The sequence below is a fragment of the Gopherus flavomarginatus genome, chromosome 3, assembly GCF_025201925.1.
Source record: "Gopherus flavomarginatus isolate rGopFla2 chromosome 3, rGopFla2.mat.asm, whole genome shotgun sequence".
Lineage (NCBI taxonomy): Eukaryota > Metazoa > Chordata > Testudines > Testudinidae > Gopherus > Gopherus flavomarginatus.
Genome location: NC_066619.1, coordinates 263,709,746 through 263,735,352, shown reverse-complemented (window position 1 = coordinate 263,735,352; position 25,607 = coordinate 263,709,746). Strand labels below are relative to the sequence as shown.

At 42.7% G+C, this 25,607-nt stretch overlaps 2 protein-coding genes across 9 annotated transcripts in view; one reads left to right on the top strand and one right to left on the bottom strand.

The window, feature by feature from the left end:
- The window catches only part of TRMT44 (tRNA methyltransferase 44 homolog), a 36,540-nt gene extending 35,316 nt beyond the window's left edge, over positions 1–1,224 (bottom strand). For all 3 annotated transcript variants that reach the window (XM_050947652.1, XM_050947653.1, XM_050947654.1), the window contains exon 1: positions 893–1,224. In XM_050947652.1, coding sequence (XP_050803609.1) covers positions 893–1,217 — 325 coding nt within the window. In that variant the 5' untranslated portion in view covers positions 1,218–1,224. The remainder of the gene's footprint in view (positions 1–892) is intronic.
- A 541-nt stretch (positions 1,225–1,765) lies between these two features.
- The window catches only part of ACOX3 (acyl-CoA oxidase 3, pristanoyl), a 69,974-nt gene continuing 46,132 nt past the window's right edge, over positions 1,766–25,607 (top strand). For 4 of the 6 annotated variants that reach the window (XM_050947601.1, XM_050947602.1, XM_050947600.1 and 1 more), the window contains exons 1-7: positions 1,766–1,848; positions 8,562–8,746; positions 13,748–13,981; positions 15,151–15,225; positions 20,183–20,272; positions 21,018–21,161; positions 24,381–24,469. In XM_050947601.1, coding sequence (XP_050803558.1) covers positions 8,579–8,746; positions 13,748–13,981; positions 15,151–15,225; positions 20,183–20,272; positions 21,018–21,161; positions 24,381–24,469 — 800 coding nt within the window. In that variant the 5' untranslated portion in view covers positions 1,766–1,848; positions 8,562–8,578. Of the gene's footprint in view, positions 1,849–8,542; positions 8,747–13,747; positions 13,982–15,150; positions 15,226–20,182; positions 20,273–21,017; positions 21,162–24,380; positions 24,470–25,607 lie in introns of those variants that run through there. The other 2 variants (XM_050947599.1, XM_050947603.1) reach the window with 2 other exon arrangements.

The following is a 25,607-nucleotide window of genomic DNA, read 5'->3' as shown; positions in this document are numbered from 1 at the left end:
ACAGCTCCAGATGTCCTTTTAAGTTCTGTACTTTCAAAGGCTATTGTCAAGCTTTGTAAATCTACAATTACACCTACACTGCCAGCTGTGTTTTTGTTTGGTCTATTTCTGTAGGAGCTCCAACCAGTCCCCCCCACTATACTTCCACTTTCTTCTTAAAATAGATAAGCATTGTTTCAATATCCTCCTTGTTCACAAGAATGGAACAGACAAGCTAAATTTAGCAACAGTATAAAGCATGACGCTGTGAAGAACCTAGTAGACCCTGGAATTTTCTCAGTGCTTCATTTTGGGTGATAATAGGTTTTTCAAGATTAGAAGAGCAGCTGAAAATATACAGTATTTTAAAGGGTGGATTCTAGTTTGAGGCTGTCAGTGTCCTTTAAAAGAGCACTTCGATCCAATATCATGATAACAGATATACTAAACTGAATCATAAATATTTAGGGTGGAATTTTCAAAATCTCCAATTGATTTTCCATGTGAATTGAGTGCCTGCCTCTGTTAAGTGTTTTTGAAAATCAGATCCTTAGCACTTACATAGTGCTTTAAAAAGCCACAGAGTCCTGTGGCACCTTATAGACTAACAGTCGTACTGGGGTATAAGCCCTCCCCCCAAAAAGGTAAGTGTCTGAGTATTTTACTCATATCTTTAAAGACAAAACAATCAGACGCAATCCGCTAGCACCAGTGGGAAATACCTTTCACTACAAAGTAACAGCCACTGTTGACCTTGGTACAATCACAGGAATTTACAGGCTGACTTAATTCCTTTGCTATCATCCCCTCTTGCTATGGGTCCAAGAGGCAGCTGGAATTTGCAAATATGAAAGCCCAGCTAGTTTCCACAACTCTGGCTCTGTGCTGTCATTCATCCCCTTTGTTAAGTTACCTTTTATGACCATTTCTTTTCTCGGTGCAGTGGAACAGTGAGGGTGACTTTTAGGGAACAGAGTTCTGAGGACCGCATTGAGGCTGAGAGCACGTGTCTCAGGCTGGTTTTCTTTCCCAAGTTCTTTAATGAAGGCTGGCATTTCACAATCCTCCTGAGCAATCATGCCAGAGAAATCACTCCAGACAGCTTCCAGCATTGTGAGGGGAGGGATAGCCCCATCCCCAGCAATCACTTGCCTCTCCTCCTCCCTGCCCTGCCCCCAGTCCCCAGCTATTTCCCTCCCCTCCTCTGCCCCTGTTCCCTCCCCCCCATCCCCAGTCATCCCCTTCTCCTCCGACCCAGTCCTCCCCCTCCCTTCCTGTGCCCCTGTCCCCCTCTCCCTATCCCTTCCCCTCCCCTCCTGTGCCCCTGTCCCCTTCTCCCCATCCCCAGTCCTCCCCCTCCCCTCCTGTGCCCCTGTCCCCCTCTCCCCATCCCCAGTCCTCCCCCTCCCCTCCTGTGCCCCTGTCCCCCTCTCCCCATCCCCAGTCCTCCCCCTCCCCTCCTGTGCCCCTGTCCCCCTCTCCCCATCCCCAGTCCTCCGCTCCGCTGCCCCTGTCCCCTCGCCCGCGCCCCCGGTCACTCCCCTGCCCGGCTCGGCCCTGTGCCCGGCCCCCGCCGGGGCAGACACTCTCCTCTCCGCCTCGATGCGGGAGCCGCTCAGTCTCTTGTTCACCACCTGCGGTTTCTCCAGCCACACGCTGACGGCGGCCCAGAAGCCCCGGGGCAGCACCGAGGCGCCGTCCCGCAGCGCGATCGCCCCCGCCAGCCCCATGCGCCCCGCTGCAGCCCCAGCCCGGCCGGAGTCGCGGAGTGAGCGTGTCTCCGGCGGCGAGGAGGAGGCGGGCGAGGCGCAGTTGTACCGTCAGTTCCTGCAGCGGAGCAGGCTGGGGCAGCAGCGGCAGCAGCTGCAGGTAAGTGAGTGACTCTCCGCCCTGGTGGGAGTGTCGCTGGCTGCTCCCTTCCCCCTGGCTGCGTCCTGGGGGTTCACACCAGAGCCAGCGAAGGGGAGAAGCCAAAGGCAACAGCAGAAGCAACTGATCCCGTATAGAGCCATAGCGAGCTCTCCCCTCCCCGCTGTACCAGCCAGGGTCCCGTTCATGGTACCCTTCTCCTCACCCACAGCTGGGGAGGGAGATAGGCCAGATAGTGGCCTCGAGGCTGTGAAGTGGGATAGTCATTCCCTGTTGAAAGGGTCCCTCATGGGTTGTCATCCATATATCTAAAGGGTTCTCGAATAAAACCCTGACAGGTTGTTAAATGTGTAGTTTACTCTTCCCTCTTTGTTGTTGCATTTCTTCCTGGTCGGACAGTAGACTGGTCTGCGGGTCATTTCTGTACCCCGTTTTTAATTAGTTCACTCTGGTGGTTGTGCATTATACTGCAGTGGAATTTCCCAAGGAGAGTGCTGGGCTGCTGTATGGTATTGATAAGTGACAGGTCTTTTACTTTATGCCATTCCCTGAACTCTGATGCTCATGAGTGTCTGGGCTGCATAATTTGTGCCTTGTTATTTCTCAGCAGTACATTGCAAATGGTTCTGTGTGGATGTATCAGCAGCTATTATTATGCAATTATGAATTTTTGCTATTAACAAGGGTTCCCCCATGTACCCAGTTTTTAACTTGGCAGCTGTCAGTGAAACAGGTCCAGTTGTTTACAGTCACATCCACACACAAAACCCAAGATGTAAAGTCATGAATTTTTAAAAAACACAAAAAGCCTGAGTTTTCCAAATGCTTACATATGAGCATAAATTTACTCAAATGCATAGTCCCATTGAGCTCTATGGAGCTACCACGTAATGAAGTTACAGAGTTGCATCATTCATTGCAGGATTTTAATCTTGTTTACCTCCTTGCTTCCGATCAATCTAACCTGTATGCTTTGGTTTGAGGCTCTGACTTTCTGTCCAGTTTACCAGCTGAATGACTTGCCATTATTTTATTGCCTGTCAGAAAATTAGTTTTATTTTTCTGCTTCAGCTCACGCCCTTTTCCATTGTCTATTACTTTCTGTTTCTCCTAAAGCCAGCTACTCAGCACCTTCACTGCCGCTAACTCTCCTGTGTGTCTGAAGGATGGCACCCAGAAATTCTACCGCCAAATCCTCTTCCAAAACATTCTCATCACCCACAACTGAAAAGCTGTGACCTTATTCTAAGAGGATCAAGTTGTGGAGAAAGAGAGGCTAAGGAGTTAAAAATGGAGCAGAAAGAGAAGTGGGAAAGGAGAAGAGTGAAACCAGTATTGGTAAATCAAAGGTTCACATGCTTCTTCATTGTTTACGTAGGCCAGGCTATACACCCAGCCAGGCCCCTTGCCTCCTTCCCTCTCAGCTGGGTCCCACACTCCACTCAGGAGCGGCGCTAGGGTTTCTGACGCCCTAGGCGGACGGCCATTTCGCTGCCCCCCGCGGGTCCAGTGGACCTACCGCAGTCATGCCGGCGGACAGTCCGCTGCTGGAAAGGCTCCGGTGGAGCTGCCACAGTGATGCCAGCGGGCAGTCCGCTGGTCTAAAGGCTCCAGTGGACCTGCCACAGGCATGACTGCGGTAGGTCTGCCAGAGCCTTTAGACCAGCGCACCGTCCGCTGGCATCACTGCGGCAGCTCCACCGGAGCCTTTCCAGCAGCAGACCGTCCACCAGCATGACTACGGTACGTCCACCGGACCCACGTGCCGCCCCCTCCCAGCAAAATAGCGCCCCCCCAAAAAAAAAATTCTGGTGCCCTAGGCCATTGCCTAGGTCGCCTAAATGGTAGCGCCGGCCCTGACACCACTCCAACCAGTCCCCCCACCTCCAGGTCTCCAGTTGGATGCAACCCTCTGGTAAGCTGCTATCTGTGTCCTGAGTAGGTAGCAGAGAACTTCCTACATCTACATCACCAAGTGGGCACTCCATGGGCCTGATTTTAGTGGAAATCAGGCTTTTCAGATTTTCACCCAATAGTTTCTGCCAATTTTTGCATGTGGATTAATTTCTGGCATTTTTATGACCCACTGCAAGCTCATCTTTATGCCTTTCCCATCGATCTCTTTCCTGCAGTCAGCATGGCTCAAATTCCCCCCTCCTTCGACTCATATCTGGGATTACATTGGGAGAGTCCTCCCTCCCTGTTCAAGTTTGAAACACAATATAAAAGAGCTGATTGCAAGAACAAGATCCTCAGCAGCCTGTAGTCTGGTGGATGAGGAGGAAAGGTGAGATCATAAGATGGGGAACAAAGACCAAAATTGACGTGTGGGGGCGTAACTTTTGTTTTTAAACAGTTGACCTAACAGCAGTTTGATTAACTCAAACTTTCATTGCAACAGTAATTTAAGATTGCTTTATGTTAATCCAAAAGGAGTTAATCCAAGATCAAGTTAATAAACAAATTGGCCATGGGTCTCTGAGTTTGTTTAGATCAGGGCAGAGGATTCAAATTCATATAAACCTGATTATGTCGAGTCCCTGAAGCAGATCCTTAGCTGGTGACAATTAGCTCTATTCCCTTCAATGAAGCTATGACAGTCTACACCAGCTGAGGATCTGTCCCCTCTCTGTGTGGATATACAGTGGGATGAAAGCGCACTTGGGCCTAAATCAGCAGAGACTTAGGTGTTGCATCACCAGGCAATAGCTCAGACCCTGCTGGGGCACTTATCTGAGTGGTGGGGAAACCTGTTCAAATCCCTTCTCATTAGAGAGAGGAGGAACTGAACTGGGATCTCCCCCATCCCAGGGAACTATCCTAACAACTGGACTAAAGTTTATAAGGAAGGTGGCCTCCTTTCCTCCCCCCAGCCATTGTGTGTGCAGTTAGGCATGCCACTGGGTACAACTGCAGCAGCAGGACTGTGTAGGTCTAGTGGCACAAGCTATCTCAAAAGGGGTGGACAATAAGATGCAGCTGGTGGGTTGCAGGGAGAGTGTCCTGCTGCACCCTATGAAAAGATGTAACAATGGATGCGCTCCCTGTGCGTGCTTCCAGAGATTCTACAGTGCAGCCCATGGTATATCTGTAGGGCATAATTGCGCTGTATGGCCCTGATCCTGCAATTAAATCTTCACACTCCATGCAGTCCTGTTAAATTCAGTGGTACTCAGTACAGGCACAGATCTCTGCCTGTACAGGTCCAGCTGTAGAATGGAGGCCTGTATTAGCAGGATTCCACAATATTTGGGAGGGGTTCCAAATGTCGCAGTATAAATATTATTCCTTTTAAAACAAACTCTTTCAATCGCATTGACCAGACGGTGTTATTTTAAACAAAAGCTGAGTTTAAATTCTATTTTGTCAATAAGTGTCTCCAGTGAGTAATTTATATCTGGACACTGGGCATAGCTTAAGGTCAGAGGGAGGGTGAATTCCATGTTTGCTTACAAAATGATAAATATTGAATACCTTTGAAGTGATATATTTGTGAAATTCCTAGCTGGGGAACAGAAGTCAGTAAAGACCTGAAAACCATGGAGAGAGAGATTTGTTTATTTAAGGATTTACAGCGCCAGCTGTTGCCTCCACATCTAGGTGCAATTAAAATAACATGAATACGTATATTAGTCTGTCAAATGAAAGACGTGGTAACAGAACCTCTGTGCTCAGCCAAAGGTTACACTGCCAGTCTGAACACATTAGTACGTTGAAATATATCTAGAAAATGGTAATACAAACTACCAAAAAAAAAAGTGTGCAGGGGAAGAGGTATGTTCTTTGTCTAGAAAGTTATTCAGTGTGTAATAAGAACCAGGAAATAGACAATTTAGAGAGGAGAACGGGGGAGCTTTCCTGGTTTCTCCTCTTCCAAGTAGCTTGTTTAATGCATGTGATGATTCAGCCTAAAGGAAAATATTTGAGAAAAGTTACGAGCAGGTGGAAAAGAAGGGTTTTGCATGGAAATACTGAAAACAATGATTTAGGTGAGAAAGTAACATTTTTATGCAACTGTCTGGATCCTATGAGATGAACAATTTGTATTTGTAGTTATTTATTGAGACCTCTACCCACAGTTTGCTGGATACAGGGCAATGTTAGACCACATTAATTTTAGTCCTAGGGTGGGGAGTGGTCTTCAGAAATTACAAAAAGGAGTTAGGCTTCAAAGTCATTGCAGCCTAAAAAGTCAGTATTTTGGGGAAAGTTTTAAGTGGCTGAAAATACAAGTTTAGAAAGCAGTGGCCATCCCTGCTGTCACAAGGGTAACCTTTCCACGGAGGGCTTAATCTAGTCTATTCTCAAAGCAACTGTGTCTTGATACAATGGTTGCAGATGGTTTGTTGGGTTTTTTTTTTACAGAGGGTATGTCTTCACTGCAGAGTTAGCTTGGGTGATCGGCACCCAGGTTAGCCTGCCTTCAGTGTAAACATCCACACCACAAAGCCCTATCCAAGTTACTGTGTCCTCACTGGTACTGCACTCTCCAGCATGTGTTGGTAGGATTTCTAGGGGCATATCCGATGCTTCTTTGTGATGCAGTAAGAGGAGACGCTCTATGACTTTCCTGTTGCATTGTGGGAGGAAGGCATTGGAGGACTATCAGCACTCAAGTGGTTTAGCTTGTGGTTTCACCGCAAAGTGAGTGGGTTACTACCTGGAGTGAAAGTTCTATTCAGCTAGTCTGGATTGTGAGAGAGATTTTTTGTGTATGGATGCAAGGGACCATAGGAGCAACACTCAAATAAGAGCATGAGTTAACTCTGCAGTGAAAACATACCCTAAATATCCTGTGGATGCAAGGGGCCGGATTCTCTACTGCCTCAGTGATTCCGCCCTTCCCATTTATACCTGTGTACTGCAGGTATAGAGTGATACCATGTGGATTAGCATTTTACAGTCATTTTTACGTGCACTTTGCATAGGTGTATGGGGCTACACAAGGGCAGATGACCTCAGTGGAACAGGAGGTCAGAGCTCCTGCCAGTTCCTCAAAGTTCTCTCTTCCTGCCAACATCACTTCTGTCTAGTTCGGCTTCAGCGTGATCCTTGGCTTCCTGGCACTCATTGGTCCCTTTGGTGATACGAAAAGAACAAAACGTTTGTTTGTGTACTGACCGACAAATGCCATTTGGAATAGTTCGTTTGAACATTAACTGGCGAGACAGGGAAGAAAATAAATGCTTTCATCTCCTGCATTTTATGCTTTGTTTTTTCTGCATGTGTGGATGCTTTGATATTTTATTACACAGTGTTTCATTTGGGAGCGAGACTAATCTTCTTTACTGATGTTTAAATTACAGCACTTTCTTCTTCTGGTCCTTTTATCTAAATCTTTCTTTTATCTAGTTTTATTAGTATGCATAAATTATATATTTCTTTTTCACATTGATCAGTTCACATTTTAATAAAAGTGTATAAGCTATTTATGTCTGATCAGAGATAGTTATTTAACTTGTACTAAATCAGTTGTTAGAAAAAGACAAGGCCAGTCTTAACAGTTGAGTCTGCAGTCCCTGTCCCTTTGGAATGGTTATGTATGGATTGATTGAAGAACTGTTTGTGATGGGGTGCACTCAACTCTCATGAGTGACTTCTGCGAGGTGGGTGTGGTGCTGCCATCTTCTTTTTTTTCAGATGCCCCCTGTGGGCAGCCAACCTCACTAGGCAGATATTCAGTGGCTCAGCCCCTCCAGCCAAGTCACACACAGTCAATAGGCATGAATGAACCCCTTCCAGGGTAACAAAGGTCCAACGAGAACTATTGCTGCACCCTTGTTAGTGTCTTCAGCCCAGTTTCTGGGCTCAGTTCTCAGCCCCTTCTGGGCTAACTGTAAATCCTTCTCTGCCCTGTTAGAGAGCAGGGCTTTCTCCCTGGAGCCTCTGACGAAGTGGGTATTCACCCACGAAAACTTATGCTCCAATACGTCTGTTAGTCTATAAAGATGCCACAAGACTCTTTGTTGCTTTTTGTCTTCACCAGTTATCTCTGCCCCAACTCATCTCAAGGGTGGTTTTTGTCTTTTGGGGGGGGGTTGGTTTTGTTTTGTTTTGGGGGGGGCGGAGTAACCAAGAGTCCACCAAACAGACAGTCTTTCAGCCCTGTCCCTGAGCCTTTAAATTCCAGCCCTTTGTTTGGGCTTCTAAATGAGCCTTATCCCCTTCTCAGGGCTTGTGCCACTTCCTCTGCAGCTGATGGGGGTATTTGAGCCTACCCGCTACACCAGGTCCCAACCCAGAGACCCTATAAATAAAAGCCATGTGCTGCTTCCTTTACTTAGTTGCTCCTGCACCAAAACTTTTTAACATTTGCCTATTACTTTAGGGCTAGAGCTCTCAGATCCTTTCACTCCCAGGTTTAGCTAATGCAGCCTATCAAGCTCCCTTTGACCAGAGCAGAGCACTGTTCTGTGCCCCTCTGGTCCCAGCCAGGAATTGAGGTGCTAAGCCCCTGCAGCTCCTTTTAACTGAGCCTACTGGGGTCTGATTGGCTACTTCAGATGAGGTCTCTCTAAGAAGAGCTGAGGACCCACCGTTGCTGCTCTTCTTTTGTGGCAGGGTGTAATAGGGCCCTGGGGCCTCAAAGGATGAAGTACACTGTGCCACACTCTTCAATTCCCTTTTTTATCCACTGATAAAAGTACTTGTGAAAAAAAATTAGACATTTTCAGTGTTTTAGCTCATTGGACATATGTTCTTGTTGGATGCAGAAGTGTTTAACTTCAAGATGGCATCGACTAGTGATCTGAAAGAAGCCACTTGCAACCAACATTCTTGGGACATCTTGCTACCAGATTTCCCTGAGGGGCCACTTTGTGAGTACCGTAAGAGGGCTTCCTTCAGCTGGAAGGAGATGGCAGTGTTTATAGATGAAGAAGATCTCATCCAATTCAAGGTAAGTTGGGTTTTTTTTCCCAAGGATTGCTATGTTGTCTGGGGAAATTGAGGGTATTTTTGAAGGGAAGGGCATAAGCTGAAGTAATAAATGATGGGCCAATGTTGGGGAGGGAGGCACTGGAGGACTATCAGCACTCAAGTGGTTTACCATTTTTATGTAGTCACTTTTTAGAGCAGAACTGACTTCTAAACAATACTTCTTTCACTGCACTGATCAAATATAACATTTTTATTTCACTACTAATGATGAATATTGGGAAGCAATACTAAATTACAGCAGACACTAAATTAAAGTCTCCATTTTCAATTAACAAAGCAGTGACCTACTATATTTGCATACATTGTAATGCTGCTTGCAGTGACTCAAAAGCAAGAGTACCAACCTCAGGGCAGACTGTTAGGAGACAGGGCACAGATCCCAAATTGTGAGTTCTGTACTTTGGCTAGGTCTACACTATATACACCCCTGACTGACATAGTTATACTGACTAACCTGCCCTGTAGACAGTACTGCATTGACAGGGGAGCTTCTTCTGTCAACACAGCTATCACGTCTCAGGGAGGTAGATTAACTACGCCGACAGGAGAACTTCTCCCATCGGTGTAGGAGAATCTTTACTTAAGCACTACAGTAGTGCAGTTGCATTGGTGCAGCTGTGCTGATGCAGCATTTTAACTGTAGACCTGCCCTTAGATTTCACCAACCTGTTATCAAGTGGATACTCCTCAGACACTATAAAAAGCCTTAACATAGAGTCAGACAGTCCCTTTGTGTACTCTGATCTATCTCACCTCCCTTTCCTCTGCCCCCAGGTGTTCATATTTTTGAGATAGATTATCCCTTACACCAAGAATCACAACAATATTAAGGTTACACCCATGTCACTTACTGCAAGTCAGTTGCACTTTAGATCTCACACCAAAGACAGCGCTTGTAGCCAATCCTCTAGTAAACTCTAATAAATATGTATTAAATAGGAAAAGAAAACAAAAGACTATTTATGAGGTTGAAACAGGTAAACATATATACACAAAAGATTTACAATTTTAAGTTTCAAAAGATAATAGAAACCGCTACAATAAAAAAGTTGTATACGTCCTTTAGGGCTAACTCAGACTAAACATCTGGAGGTCTGTTGCTTAGGGCCTAGAAAACCCTTGCCTCCCCCACATCCCCAGAGTCCAAGCAGGGATGGTTAGGAGTTTTTATCCCCTCTTGCTGTGTGCCCGGAGCTGCAAGTTGCCCCAATGGGAGGAATCCACTTGCATGACTCATCTTCACATGGAGAAAGGCAGAACAACAAATGGCTTTTGTTCTCTTTAATGTCCCACAGTAGTCTGTCTGGTACTGACAGACCTTTCCTGTTGGACAGGCCGTAACATCTTCTGTTGAAGATCAGCACTTCACCCTAGTTAATGTCTCTCTCCTGTTTGGTGAGTTACACAGTCACAGAGGCTCACAATACAACCACTCAAATATTACCATACAATATGGGAACAGTGAGATTAATACATGAAGCAAATCAAATCACAAGAATTCAATGAAGTCTAAACACTAAACACTTTCTTAGAATCTATTTTAACAATACTAACATACAGGCAAGCTAGACTGATACTAGCTACGTATTTGCCAGTGTTCACTTGAGATGTGGGGACTTTGGCTTGAGCTGGCACCTGGTCTGCTAGCATCACACAAAAGTATCTTTGGACCCCAGACACACGAACCTTAAAAGAACAGAGAGATCATAAATACCTGGCTCTGCATCTGGTTGACCTACTGAAAAGCTAAAGGACAAAAATATCCTTTTGTACCAGAGAGTAGCAGAGTTGCATAGGCAGTTGTTGTAATAAGTGGGACTATAAATTTACCCTAATTGTAAGCTCAACTATAAAAATTAATTGAAAGTTTATCAAATGTCCCAATAAATGAGAGAACTGCAAAGGGGAAACAAAACATAACAAAATTAGTCTAAACAAAAAGACCTACTACCAAATTAAAGAAGTGTGTTAAGATCATGCCTGGAAAACATAAAAACGAAACTAGAAATCAGTGGACCAAAATCAGGGTGGACTGATTTTAAATCAGTGACATAAATGACTGATTTTAATCATGATTTTAAATAAGCATGCAGGAAATCTTGATTTAAATAATTGATTTTAATCATGTTTTACATTTGTACTTTAGTTATTTTCCTAGAGAGAGGTTTATTCTCATTGGCCATTAACCATTAAAACATGCTGATTTGCAACTAAATATAATCTTTACACTAAATTTGGTGCTCCTTTTCACTAATCGGGAGGATACACAATATCTATGTACATTTAAGCAATTATGAAGCTTAAGTTAACCTTTATTCAGATGGTTAGTGTTTACATATTTTATTAGAAAATGTTAAATGATGCATTTCTTATTTATAAAAAGGTTGTTTTTTTTAAATCTGATTTGTGAAACTATTTGGATGGAATATTCAATTAAAAATGCACAATAGTACTTTAATTTTTTTATTAAATAAAACTAGCTTTAATATGCTGAATACATAAAAAGTTAATCAAAACAGGATTTGTATTTAAAAGTAGCTGATTTATGAAACAGAGGAAGCATTATCTGTAGTTAGTGAATTGAGCTGATTGTTTCCGGTCACCATGTCTTTCGATATTTTAGAACTAGTAGATCTCATCTTCTCACACACACTTCCATTCATAGATTGGAAGAAGAAAACAAGTGCTTTCTGCTTTTTCAACTTCCCTTTGGTTTCCTAAATTTGAATGATCTAGTAATTGAACTGAACTAGTTGAATAAACTGTAATGAAGAAAATATTCGTTCTGCACCTGCAGAAAAGACTACTGTTGTCAAAAGCTGGTGTAGCACTTCAACAAAATCTAGTTCCAGGTGCTTAGTAAGTGACTTCCACCAGTTCAATGGTTTGACCTTCATTAAAACTAGGCAAAAATTACATACTAATTTATATTTTTTTGTATTTAATTTAAATTATTTTAATAGATATTAAGTATAGGCCTTAACAGATTGTCAGTTTCAAATGTAATTTTAACTAGGTTTATTTTTTAAAAAATAACCTATATTTAATTTAAATGAAAAAAATCCAGGTTTTTTTATTTTATTTTAAAGTTTTGATTTTTATCCACTCTGACCAAAACTGATGTGTCAAAAATTTGGTCTAATTAGTAAAGAAAATAATGAGAGGATGGGTTATTCAGCCCATCACTCCCTTTTGGGGTCTTAAAAAAAAACACACACTAGGGGGTGGGAAAATTACGCACAAGAAGCAGCTGTCTGCCAGCAACTGCTGCAGCAAGCTTTACCATCATGGCTGCCACCCCCACTATCTGCTTGGATGCCCTGTAATACATGCATCTGAGGAAGTGGGTATTCACCCACGAAAGCTCATGCTCCAAAACGTCTGTTAGTCTATAAGGTGCCACAGGATTCTTTGCTGTAATACCATTGCACCTTTGCCATTTACTGAGAGGTGTCCTGACCAGACCGGGCCAAGAGAGGGACTGAGATGATGACATCATCTCCACTAGCTCTGGCTGAATTCCAAACACCCATTTAGGAAGTGACACTTTGACGGACAGATTCACACACTGTCTATCTCTTGCTCAGTCCTTTTCCTTCTCTTCTTCATTTCTTCTCTTTCCTATTTCTCTCCTTTCTCTTTCTGTCTAATAAGAATCTGGCTTAGCCAGCCAAGAATGCATATTGTTATGAGCTGGGTTATGATAAAAGGTGAAAAGGCTACTTCAGGCTGAGATCTCCACCACTCCCATAACCACATTGGTCATTGGGGCACCATCATTGATGAGCAATCAACCAATTGTCTCCACCCCGACGATTGAGTGTCAGTGCTTGAGTCTCCATGAAGTCCATTCCTGTCCACTCTTTTATGTTGTTTAAACAAGGTTTGGGGTTCAGTATACAGAGATCTTTGACAAAGTAAAAGATCTCTGCATACCGACCCCCAAACCTTGTTTAAACAGCTTAATGTTGGACAGTTTGAGGGCTATGTTAACATCTTTAACTCTTTGGGCCCATTTATTTCATCAAAATTAATACAACAGTCTTCACGGGGGAGAGATAGATATTCCCTCTCTCTCCCCTCCCGCCCCCCTGCCCCCGCCACCTTCTTTCTAAAGAGCAAGGAAAGGCACATTTTCAGCCCAAAGCTCCGTGTGTTTCTCCTTAGATTATATGAATGAAGCTATTTGCCTAAGAATACAGAGACATCATCACAAATACAAACTCCCTTTAAAAATTGTCCTGGGCAGAATAACAGTCGGTCAGACAGGAAGGGAACTGCTCCAAATTAGACCATTTGAAGGTGCACAGCCTGTCTCCTAGGACTCAGCCCTAATGGTAATAGTTGGCAATTGGACTAGATGGACTATGCATCTGCTCCCTTCTGGGAAGAGAGCAATCATAGGTGGCCACATAATGGCTGAAATGGCATTACACAGCCACTGCTAGTTGACGAAGAGCCTGAATATGACCCTCAGAGCTCTACACTGATGCTCAGAGCGGGACTAGCACTAAAACAATATTAGACTCCTGCCAATAATCAAATAATAATGCAGCTAAAATGCAACCATGTGAGTCAACAATGGCCTAACATTGTTCCCAGGATGTTGACTCATCTAGTGCCGTGGAGATTTAATTTTAAGAAATGGCAGTTTACAGGAGCTTCTGACTCATGCAGTTTCAAATGTGTGGCTGCCTCACTTTGAAAGATGTATCTGGCACTCACATTATCTGTAAAATCACATTTTAATATATTTTTGTCTTGCATACATCAGTTTTAATTCAGCCTTTTGTGTTTTTTAATTTTATTTGGATATTTATTTCTTTATTTTGGCTGAACAAGCAGCTACTGTGCTAGAAAGCCCAATTCAGCCAGGGAGGAAAATTAACTTGATTCTTTAATACTTAACTTCTTCCAACTTTTTGGTATTAAATTTCTGTTGCCAACTTCTCCCCTCAAGAATAGAATCTTCTCTGCTTTTGAAAATGATCCTGTCTTTGCTCGTTACCCCGGAGAAGATGTGACCCTTGAGAAGTATCGTGAGCTGACATTCCTGCGCTGTAAAAGGCTCTTTGAATATGAGTTTCTTAAACTGGAAGATATCATGGAGAAGCCATTAAAAATTATGGTTCTTATAAACTGCCTAGGGATGTATGATTGGTCTCTGGGTACCAAATATTTGTTAAATGCTCAGGTAAGTACAACTCAGAGAAAAGTCTGGTTACCCTGTTGCACTGTATTTTCATAGTTTTTTTTTTTTCTCTTTGAGGAACATTTTCTAAAAGCAGTATCTCACCACAACTACTTTTCTCTTTTTAAATAAGAAAAGTGAGTTAATCTGTTTAAAAGTGCCGGATTGGTTAGGCTTGGTTTGAAATCAATGGGACCCACTTTGCCGTTGACTTTAGTGGTGCCAGGACTTCACTCTTGGATAACAGAACAGGTGCATCAGAGGTGTTAGTATTGCATACTTTCCTACATGAGCCTCACCTCCATCTTGGAGGGGCCACCCCTTTTTTGTGTCAGAGGAGAAATTGGCCTTGTTCATTCAGGGCATGTTCCCAAAATCACTGCAGCTAGTGGAAAGATTCCCACTGATTTCAATGGGCCTTGGATCTGTCCCTCAATCCTTTGTCCTTCAGTTGAATCTTCCAATAACACATTGGCTGAATGCATTATTTAATGACTATTTCTATTTCCATTAAATGATTTTTTTATTAATGATTTCTTCTGCTATATGGCCAGCTCCACTACTTAGTACCAGCTGTGGCTGTGATTTTGTGACGTAGATAGCTGTCCAGCAGGAACTAAACTGAGACCACGAACTGTTTTGTAATTAGAACAGCATGAGATGGTAAAAGCTTTCAGTTACTGCTGATCTGGGATGGATTTGCTGGCCAACTTCAGATTCAAACCCCAAGTCATTTAAAACAGACCTCTGTGTAATGAGCTAGTACGTTTTCAAAGGTTTTGCATCCCTAAACTGTGGTTTTGCACTTGTAACTACAGGCACAAGTGGAAAGTGAACCCACTGAGTGTTCCCTTACAGCTGCCAAAAGGTGGGCTTGTCGTGAGGAGCAACGTCTCCATGACCCATTCCATCCTTGGCCTCTCTTCTGTATAATGCAAAGTGTGTTCTGACTTTGTGTGACATTCAGTCCAGTGCACAGGAGCTAGCACAAAGCCAGATCACAACTTTAAGCCCTCAAAAGAGTGTTTAAGTGAGAAGTAAGTGTTGGACAGCTCTTTTGGCCCCCTACTAAGGATGACTGTTGTGCTTAGTGATTGTTGTGTTTATTCAAGCACTCTTCCAAGCATTTTGACAGGGATTTCACAGTCATCTCTCTCATTTTGTGTTTTCAGGTGTTCGGTGGTGCAATTGAGAATACTGGCTCTGAAAGGCATCAGGAATTTGTGAAGCAAACCAGTAACATGGAGGTAATTTTGGGGTAACTCTTCAGGGTTGGGTACTGTCATGGTTAAGGGGCTAGCTGCACCTCTGGGCCCTTTCTGATCTCTGAGTGCAGGTATTCAGCCCTTCACCATTACCTGACTCAGGGTGGAATTTTGTAGTTCTTCCACGGTTGGGTCTGTCTAGTCTGCAATAACAGGGTATGATTGCAGCTTGAGTAGCCACCTAGCTTGAGTGCCAGAGCAGTGAAACTACGGTAGTGTGACACAATCCCACCCAGAACTCTGGGTAATTTACTCATGGTGCTAGCCTTGAGCTGGTGAGGTTAAAAGTAGGTCAGATATATTTGCTTGAGCTGCAATCAAATGCCATGATTGGAGTCTAGGCATACTATTAAACTGGGGCCCGGCTACACCACTCTGTGTATACAAACCACCTATTACCCTGCAGGTCTGACTTGATCTCAGGCATCTGCATTTCCACCCTGCCAGAACCTGTGACTCGGGCTATTGACCAACAGCCTTCTTAAAGCAAAGTATTTTTATTTAGCCATTAGAACAGGGGTCTCAAACTCAGTTTGCCTTAGGGCCAGTGCCAGTCCTCAAATCCTCCCAATAATGTCACTGAAGATGGTGTTCAGAAAAGAAAACATTTATATTGTGGTTTTTTAGTTTGAATTGCTTAGAAATAATAAAGCTGTCATACAACTTTATACAATTCTTTGCTTGCCAGAGAGTTTTTAGTGTTTACCAGACACCTGCCAATGCTTGAGTTCTGTCAGTTTGTTGATGTTTGGCCTCTGTGACTGAGCAGTTGAAACCTTCAGGATTGCAGCAAGGTGTGCATCAGATAGTTCTGTTGAGTATTTTGACTTGTTTATATTCATTGTGGAAAAAAGTGATGCTACCTCTATGGCTGACTCTGCCCGGCAACTCATGATGATATCTCTGTCCCTCTCCCCCAGCCAATGGGAGCTACGTGGAGTGGCACCTACAGCGGACATTGCCGGCAACTATCTGCCTGCGTCTCTCCTCCACAGGCTGCAGCGGGGAGGTTCTCGGGCCGCAGATGGCCCACAGGCCAGGAGTTTGAGACCCCTGCATTGTAGATTCGTAGACTCTAGGACTGGAAGGGGCCTCGAGAGGTCATCAAGTCCAGTCCCCTGCCCTTATAGCAGGATCAAATACTGTCTAGACCATCCCTGATAGACATTTATCTAACCTACTCTTAAATATCTCCAGAGATGGAGATTCCAAAACCTCTCTAGGCAGTTTATTCCAGTGTTTAACCACCATGACAGTTAGGAACTTTTTCCTAATGTCCAACCTAAACATCCCTTGCTGCAGTTTAAGCCCATTGCTTCTTGTTCTATCCTTAGAGGCTAAGGTGAACAAGTTTTCTCCCACTTCCCTATGGCACCCTTTTACATACCTGAAAACTGCTGCTATGTCCCCTCTGTCTTCTCTTTTCCAAACTAAACAAATCCAATTCTTTCAGTCTTCCTTCATAGGTCATGTTCTCAAGACCTTTAATCATTCTTGTTGCTCTTCTCTGGACCCTCTCCAATTTCTCCACATCTTTTTTGAAATGCGGTGCCCAGAACTGGACACAGTACTCCAGCTGAGGCCTGACCAGCACAGAGTAGAGCGGAAGAATGACTTTGTGTCTTGCTCACAACACACCTGTTAATGCATCCTCGAATCACGTTTGCTTTTTTTTTTTGCAACAGCATCACACTGTTGATTCATATTTAGCTTGTGGTCCACTATAACCTCTATATCCCTTTCTGCTGTACTACTTCCTAGACAGTCTCTTCCCATTCTGTATGTGTGAAACTGATTGTTCCTTCCTAAGTGGAGCACTTTGCATTTGTCTTTATTAAACTTCATCCTGTTTACCTCAGACCATTTCTCTAATTCGTCCAGATCATTTTGAATTTCGACCCTATCCTCCAAAGCAGTTGCAATCCCTCCCAGTTTGGCATCATCTGCAAACTTAATAAGCATACTTTCTATGACAATATCTAAGTCATTGATGAAGATATTGAACAGAGCCGGTCCCAAAACAGACCCCCTGCAGATCCCCACTCATTATACCTTTCCAGCAGGATTGGGAACCATTAATAACTACTCTCTGATTATGGTTATCCAGCCAGTTATGCACCCACCTTATAGTAGCCCCATCTAAGTTGTATTTGCCTAGTTTCTCAATAAGAATATCATGCGAGACCATATCAAATGCCTTACTAAAGTCTAGGTATGCCACATCCACTGCTTCTCCCTTATCCACAAGTCTCGTTATCCTATCAAAGAAAGCTATCAGATTAGTTTGACATGATTTGTTCTTTACAAATCCATACTGGATACATTCCCTATCACTTTACCACCTTCCAAGTGTTTGCAGATTTCCTTAATTACTTGCTCCATTATCTTCCCTGGAACAGAAGTTAAACTAACTGGTCTATAGTTTCCTGGGTTGTTTTTATTTCCCTTTTCATAGATGGGCACTATGTTTGCCCTTTTCCAGTCTTCTGAAATCTCTCCTGCTTCCCATGATTTTCCAAAGATAATTAGCTAGAGGCTCAGATACCTCCTTTGTTAGCTCCTTGAGTTTTCTAGGATGCATTTCATCAGGGCCTGGTGACTTGCAGGCATCTAACTTTTCTAAGAGATTTTTAACTTGTTCTTTTTTTATTTTCTCTTCCAAACCTACCCGCTTCCCATTAGCATTCGCTATGTTAGGCATTCCTTCAGACTTCTCGGTGAAGACTGATACAAAGACATCATTAAGCATCTCTGCCATTTCCAAGTTTCCTGTTACTGTTTCGCCCTCCTCACTGAGCAGTGGGCCTACCCTGTCTTTGGTCTTCCTCTTGCTTCTAATGTATTGATAAAAAGTCTTCTTGTTTCCCTTTATTCCCATAGCTAGTTTGAGCTCATTTTGTGCCTTTGCCTTTCTAATCTTGCCCCTGCATTCCTGTGCTGTTTGCCTATATTCATCCTTTGTCATTTATCCTAGTTTCCATTTTTTATATGACTCCTTTTTATTTTTTAGATCATGCAAGATCTCATGGTTAAGCCAAGGTGGACTTTTGCCACCATTTTCTATCTTTCCTACCTAGCGGAATAGCTTGCTTTTGGGCCCTTAATAGAACAAAGCATTAGAGAAAAAGATTTTAAGACAGCCAACATGTATATTTACTCTCATCTATTCTTACACTTCACTATAAGTTAAGCTTTCCTCTTAAGTCTCCTTAAGGGACAATGCCAGAGCAAGTAGCGTTAATGGCTCCAGCCCCTCCTTGAGGAGCATCCAAGCCAGTTCACCACAGCATGAACAGGATGGGTCAGACAGATTAACAGAACCAGACGCTAAGGCGGATCTGGGTTCGCTAGGACACAGAATGTGAGTTGGTTCACTTCAGTTCCTGAAACTTAAGTGTAAGCTATTAGAGAGAGGAGGCCTTCTCTAATATTCACCTTTCTCTACATGAGCAGGCTCTGCCACCCAGTCAGAGCCCTAGGGTGAATTATCCATTCCATTCCATAGTCCAGAAACATCACACTAGTGCCAGATCTAGATATAGTATTAATTATTGTGAAAGAGCACCCCCCGTTTGTCAGAGGCATTTTATTTAATTTTTTTCCCCTTAGGATAACTACCATAATGAAAGCGATACTGGCAAAATTATACTGCCGCTAACTTGAACTACTTTGTGATCTTTTTCTTTCAGTCCTTTTTTAAAAAATGCTTATTTATTGATCAGCTCATGTTATGTAGCAAGTAGTTGATTATGTAGATGAGCTCACCGTAAAAATCAATATGAATCCAGTTAGTGATACAATTAAAGATCCTTAGCATCAGGAAGAGCGTAGCATTCTGTATGTGTTGCAATAGTTTTACCTTAGGTTTCAGTTTAATCTTTTCACCTTTTTGAGAGGACTCCCAAACTGAGTGGCGTTATGACCTGGCACACAGGGTTGCAGTGTCACTCACTGAAATTTGGTCCAGTGGCCCCTCCATCATGATAGAAGAGCAGCTGGGTCAAACCTGAGAGGTTCTGTGACCCTGAGAGGTTCTGTAGGTCACAATGCTTGGAGCGGGAAGCTGGGCCCAGCTTCATGGGACAGTAGCCGAGCTGCTACTGTGGAGTGAGTGTGGTGTGAGCTTGCTTCCCAATCGCACCCCAATCCAATCGTACTACCCTGCCTTTTTAGGATGTACAAGAGTAAAGATAACAGGCCAAATTTAGCCCTAGTGTAAGGGAATGGAATTCATTGACTGCAGTAGAACTGCGAGCAGGTGGACTTCGCACCCTGCTAAGAAAAGAATTTACGCACTCTGGATTTAATCCGAGTTTACGCTGTCCAAGTGTTTGCAATTTTTCAATAAAACATAGACAGCCTATTCTTTTTCCAAACTAGGCTGTTCCCAGTGCTTAATTTGTAATGAAAGAGATACCCAGAGCTCAAGCAATAAGGTGCTGAGGTTCAAGCAATTTTTTTATATTCATAACTGACACAGGAAGCTCAGAAGTGCCAGGGCTATGAACTGCCAAGCCTAAAGGTGCCTGTGCTCAGCCCTGGCATAAATTAAGCACTCTCTGTTCCTATGGCTTCCCTACAGAGAGACCAACCCACCATTCCTCTCTCGTGTAGGCAACAGTTCCTTCTACTCAAAGAACCAGTCCCACTTTTCCTATATGCTGGGTGTAATTAATAATCTGCACCTGCCGTTATGAGTCAGCAGCTCCCTGCAGGGTTATGACACCTGCCAGGAAGATGGCTCAGTGGAAACACACTGCCACCCTATTGCAGGAGTTGTGCCAGCTTACACAAGGGATGAATTTGGCCCAATGCAACCTCCTACTAAGCAGTTGGATTTTTATTTTTATTATACGATATTGAGTAACATTCTTGATTTGAAAATGTTTGAGTCCATGATAACATTGAGTTGATTTGCACCTGCTGCTTCATGGTTTAGATTTTTGGATGCTTTGCTCTGACTGAAGTCAGCCATGGCAGCAATACCAAGGGCATACGGACAACTGCCAGATACGACCCCAGCACACAGGTCAGTCTGTAACCTATGGAAGTGACATTTGGTACATTTTTGTTTACGTTCTGTTATAAAGATATCAAGCCAAAATGATTCTGTGATTAACAACAATTAATACTTCGCTTGTGTCAAGCACTTTTTAGTAGAAATAAAGCTGAGCGGGAACTGGAATTTCCATCTCACAAAAAAAATTTTACTTTTTAAAAAAAATTCATTCTGAATTGGAACAAAAAGTCAGATATGTGAAATTTTCCCTAGGAGGGATATTTTCAAAAAAATCCTCTGTTGGAAAAACCAAAATCAGTTTTGTTTTGTTTTTTAATTTCTGCTTCCAGCACCTGAAGTAGCTGGCTCTATGGCAGCCTCCAGGGAGGTTGCTCAGAAGCTGTCCAGCAAGTTATTCAGTCTCTGATAAAATCAGGAGCATTTTGCATTTACTACAAAAACCCGGAGACCATTGTGTGTCTCCATGGCACTCCCTCCCCTCATCATGTTATAAGAAAGCTGAGAGGCTGAATTTTAGGCCTCAGGTTGAGAATCATGCTCATGTTCTGCCCTGACTTTTCCCTAGACACATGTTCTAGAATAAAGCTTAGCCCTATAGATTCCTGTCAAATCCACTTTCATTGTTGTGAGCATTTGGATCAAAGTACAGTATGAAATGCTGGCAATTTTCAAAGTGTTACAATGACAGCAAACAAAAAAGTGATGGATGTACATTGATTCGTATGATTTAAGACTTTCCCCTTTTTGACTGTAGAAATTTATCATCAACACTCCTGATTTTGAAGCTGCCAAGTTTTGGGTTGGCAACATGGGGAAAAATGCCACTCATGCTGTCGTCTACGCCCAGCTGTACACTCCAGATGGGCAGTGTCACGGATTACATTCCTTTGTTGTGCAGGTGGGAAAAAAGTACTGCTTTGGTTTTTTTTATGTCACTGTATTATGTCTGCTAAGCAATTTCTGTAAAAATGTCTAACATTTTGTACCAAACTTCAGTATTTATTTGATCACTGTGCTTTTGAGGCAAGAATACAGTCAAATTAATAGTAGCAAATTGCTGTAACTAGAAAATACAGATGAACCTCCATATTAGTGCATCACACGTGCAGTTTGAAATAGCCTACAAAGTATGAAATACTTCAGATCAGGAGCTCCTCAGAGCAGAAAGGTGTCCTTAAGTGTTTGAAAAGTGCCTAACCCAAACTGGACAAAAAAAATAATAATAATAAATACAATGAGAATAACTGAGAGCATATGTTGGATGTAATGCATGTCCAAAGCCAAACAGTGGAAACATTCCCATTGTTTTCAGTGAACATTAGATCAGGACCTATTTTCTAATGAGGATCCTCATCACTTGCACACTGCATCTGCATTGACTTTGTGGATCTCCCAAAAGGGCCAAAAACATGGTAGTTAATTCTAAATTTTTGAAATGTCAGATTTCTGGGATGAATGAAGTGGGTATAGAGTTTTTGAATATTACATGTATGAAGCAAAAAACAGAATTTATGGATGGAGTTGTGCCATTTCAAGTGGCAGCATGTATTGCAAGTGAAACGAAAGGCAAATACTGGCTTTCCAACTGTGACGTACTACTAGACGGTGCCAGGCCCCTGCTAGTTTATGGCAAGGTAGAACCTGAGCATATAATGCCAACTGAAGTGTGCATGCAGGATGCCATAAACTGCTGAAATCCCAGCTGCTTGTGTCATCTTGGACGACAGTGGGATTGAATCAGGGACCTACAAAGCTCAGAGAGCGAGTTTTCTACAGCTTGCGCTAAAGAATCAGGCTCTGTAACTGGGGGCTGTATCAAACTCGCATTATCTGTGATTTGGGCACAGAAAGGGTTGCCTAGCACATACTGACCAGTGAGTTACCTAGTGCTTACATTCCAAATGCAAGGGTGACAGTAAACATGATTGAAAACAGAAAGGTCATGTGTCCTTTCACCTATTTGTGAAACATGATATTTTGGAAAACATTGTCTTGCAACAATAGATGGAGCTACTATAAGATGGGTGCATAACTGGTTGGAAAATCGTTCCCAGACTACTTATCAGTGGTTCACAGTCATGCCGGAAGGGCATAATGAGTGGGGTCCTGCAGGGATCGGTTCTGGGTCCGGTTCTGTTCAGTATCGTCATCAATTTGGATAACGGCAGAGAGAGTAAGCTTATAAAGTTTGTGGACGACAGTAAACTGGAAGGGGTTGCAAATGCTTTGGAGGATAGGATTAAAATTCAGAATGATCTGGACAAACTGGAGAAATGGTCTGAAGTAAATATGATGAAATTCAATAAGAACAAATGCAAAGTATTCCACTTAGGAAGGAACAATCAGTTGCACACATACAAAATGGGAAATGACTGCTTACGAAGGAGTACTGCGGAAAGGGATCTGGGGGTCATAGTGGATCACAAGCGAAATATAAGTCAATGTAACGCTGTTGCAAAAAAAAGCAAACATCTTTCTGGGATGTGTTAGCAGGAGTGTTGTAAGCAAGACACGAGAAGTAATTCTTCCATTCTACTCCACGCTGATTAGGCCTCATCTGGAGTGTTGTGTCCAGTTCTGGGCACCATATTTCAGGAAAGATGTGAACAAATTGGAGAAAGTCCAGAGAAGAGCAGCAAAAGTGATTAAAGATCTAGAAAACATGACCTCTGAGGGAAGATTGAAAAAATTGGGTTTGTTTAGTCTGGAGAAGAGAGGGGACATGATAACAGTTTTCAAGTACAAAAAAGGTTGTTACAAGGAGGAGGGAGAAAAATTGTTATTAACCTCTGAGGATAGGACAAGAAGCAATGGGCTTAAATTGCAGCAAGGGCGGTTTTGGTTGGACATTAGGAAAAACTTTCTAACTGTCAGGGTGGTGAGCACTGGAATAAATTGCCTCGTGAGGTTGTGGAATATCCATTATTGGGGATTTTTAAGAGCAAGTTGGACAAACACCTGTCAGGGATGGTCTAGATAACACTTAGTCCTGCCTTGAGTGCAGAGGACTGGATTAGATGACCTCTCAAGGTCCCTTCCAGTTCTATGATTCTAACATTCATCGTGGGATGTTTCCTGTTGGCTAGCCATGAATGTCATCTTGTAGCGCAAGCCTACTGTAGCTGGTAGTGCCTTTTGGTCCTTGTGTGACCACAGAGGGAAGAGAGATGAGCAAGCCTAAACCAGGAAATGATGATACTCAGGGGTGGGGGTGGACCTTCTGGGGGTTAGTCATAGAAAAGTCAATGTAAAGGAACTTCTGGGCATTAAAACGTGAAGAAATTAGGATTTTTATATGTTTACTGGGTTTTTTTAATGTGTAAAGAAGGTTGATTGGAAAAACAAAATAAATACAAATGAATGGCCTAAACCTATGGGCACTGCATTAGCTCACACACTGGGCACATTTGGAGAGTTACCCGTGTAGTCTTAAGGGCTACCAAATTTTATTTTTAAATGAAAGCATGGACTCTGCAGAAATTGATCACGGTCTCCTGGGAAAGCTTCCTCCTTGAAATGGGTGCGACAACTTTTCAAACCCTCTCTTTTGGTTATCAGTATTTGTCCTAAATCCTCAAGCCAATCTGCATGGAAGCAGGGTTTCAACCACAGAGATCAGCTTGCAGGATTGGAGCCATTTTCAGTAGAAAACTTGCAGAAGCAATGGCAAAGCTACACGTATTTAACTGAACTGGGTTGCTGACCAGATGGAACAAGTCAAATCCCTGAGAAAGGCAGAACACAATTAGTACATAAAGTTAATCAGTTTTGTTGATTCCTGTTTCTGTCCACATAGACCAAGAGAAGGTTTTCATGCTAATTGTGATTAGAAGATTCTCCTATATAGATGCACATTTGGAGCATGATAGTGTAATTAGTAGCATGTTATCAAAAAGTGAAAGATTTCCAAGTTGCTTTCATTACTGAATTTATAGTATCATGGATGGAAGAGTGCGTTAAACAGAAACTATACATGTTTTTGGAAAAATAGTGAGTTTTTTTTTTAAAATGCTAATAACAAAATAGATTGGGAGTACTTTTCAATGTTTGAAAGGAGTCCACAAAGAGCTTTAGTTTTCTTATGACTAAAATTTTGTTTCATTTAATTTCCACATAGATTCGAGATACAAAAACACTGCTTCCTATGCCAGGGGTGATGGTAGGTGACATAGGAAAGAAACTTGGGCAGAATGGTTTGGATAATGGGTAAGTGAATAACATTTGAAAAAAGAGAATCACTGTACTTATATTGCTACTTATAAAGAAATGGTGCCAAAGTGCTAAGTCTGTTCCATGTTTCTGTTGAGGCAAGTACTTACTGTAAAGATATTTTGTTATTTACAAAATATAAACTGAAGACCCTTCAATATTAGTATTCTCTATTTTAATACCCATTGCTTTTCCATTCTCTAGCTTCTATAGAAGTAGATTTGTTTTGTACATAGCACCATTCATATTCTGTTAACATCCAGGTGTTCTAATAATATACTCTGTACTTACACAGCAGCAGTTATAATGAACGAAACAAAACAGTCACATGTAATGGCAAATTATCTTCTCCAGCTCTCTGGGGAGGAATCCTTACTTGTTAACTGTCTTGCTAGTTTGAGCCCCCAGGGCACACCTAAGCAAGGTGAGCAAGCCTATAGTTAGCTAATATATAGGGTTAACCAAGCCCCCCAGTCAAATTCACCATCTTGTTTAGCCTCTGAGATTCCTGGATAAACTCCCCTTGATTAGAGGGTAAGGTGGTAAGGTTTTCTTCCAAAGATCAGCTTGACTCAGGGGACTGTTGGCCAAATAGATATCCTTCCATATAGTCCGGAGAGTCAGTACACCCTATCACACAACGTCCCACAAAAAGACCATATCGCAGAAACCTGAGCCAGGGCTGATGTGATCTGAGTTAAGTGCAGATGACAACCAGAAAAATTGTGGGCTCCTTGTATTTCTTGAAGTACTTAATCATTATTCATAACAGCTAGAAAGAGACTTGCAGTAATGAAAGACCGTCATGGCCCGTATATCAGAAAACGTATCCTTAGGGATGGCAAATCTGAAGGGATGAACATTTCTAGATCATTTGGAACAGAAGATGATGAGAAAAATCAGATCACCATGCTGAAGCTTCCATTGAGCCAGATTCACCAGGCTACAGCACAACACCATTCACATTGTTTTAGTGCTTTTCCTTCCTTCAGTGGCCTAGTGATTAAAGAAAACAATTGGCCCATTATGGCAATCTGCTGTGTCGCTTTACATAGGTATTGAATTAATAGGGAAAGGCATGATTAACCCCTAAAATTACATTTAAATACCAAAAACCCACAGTTAGTGTTGCACA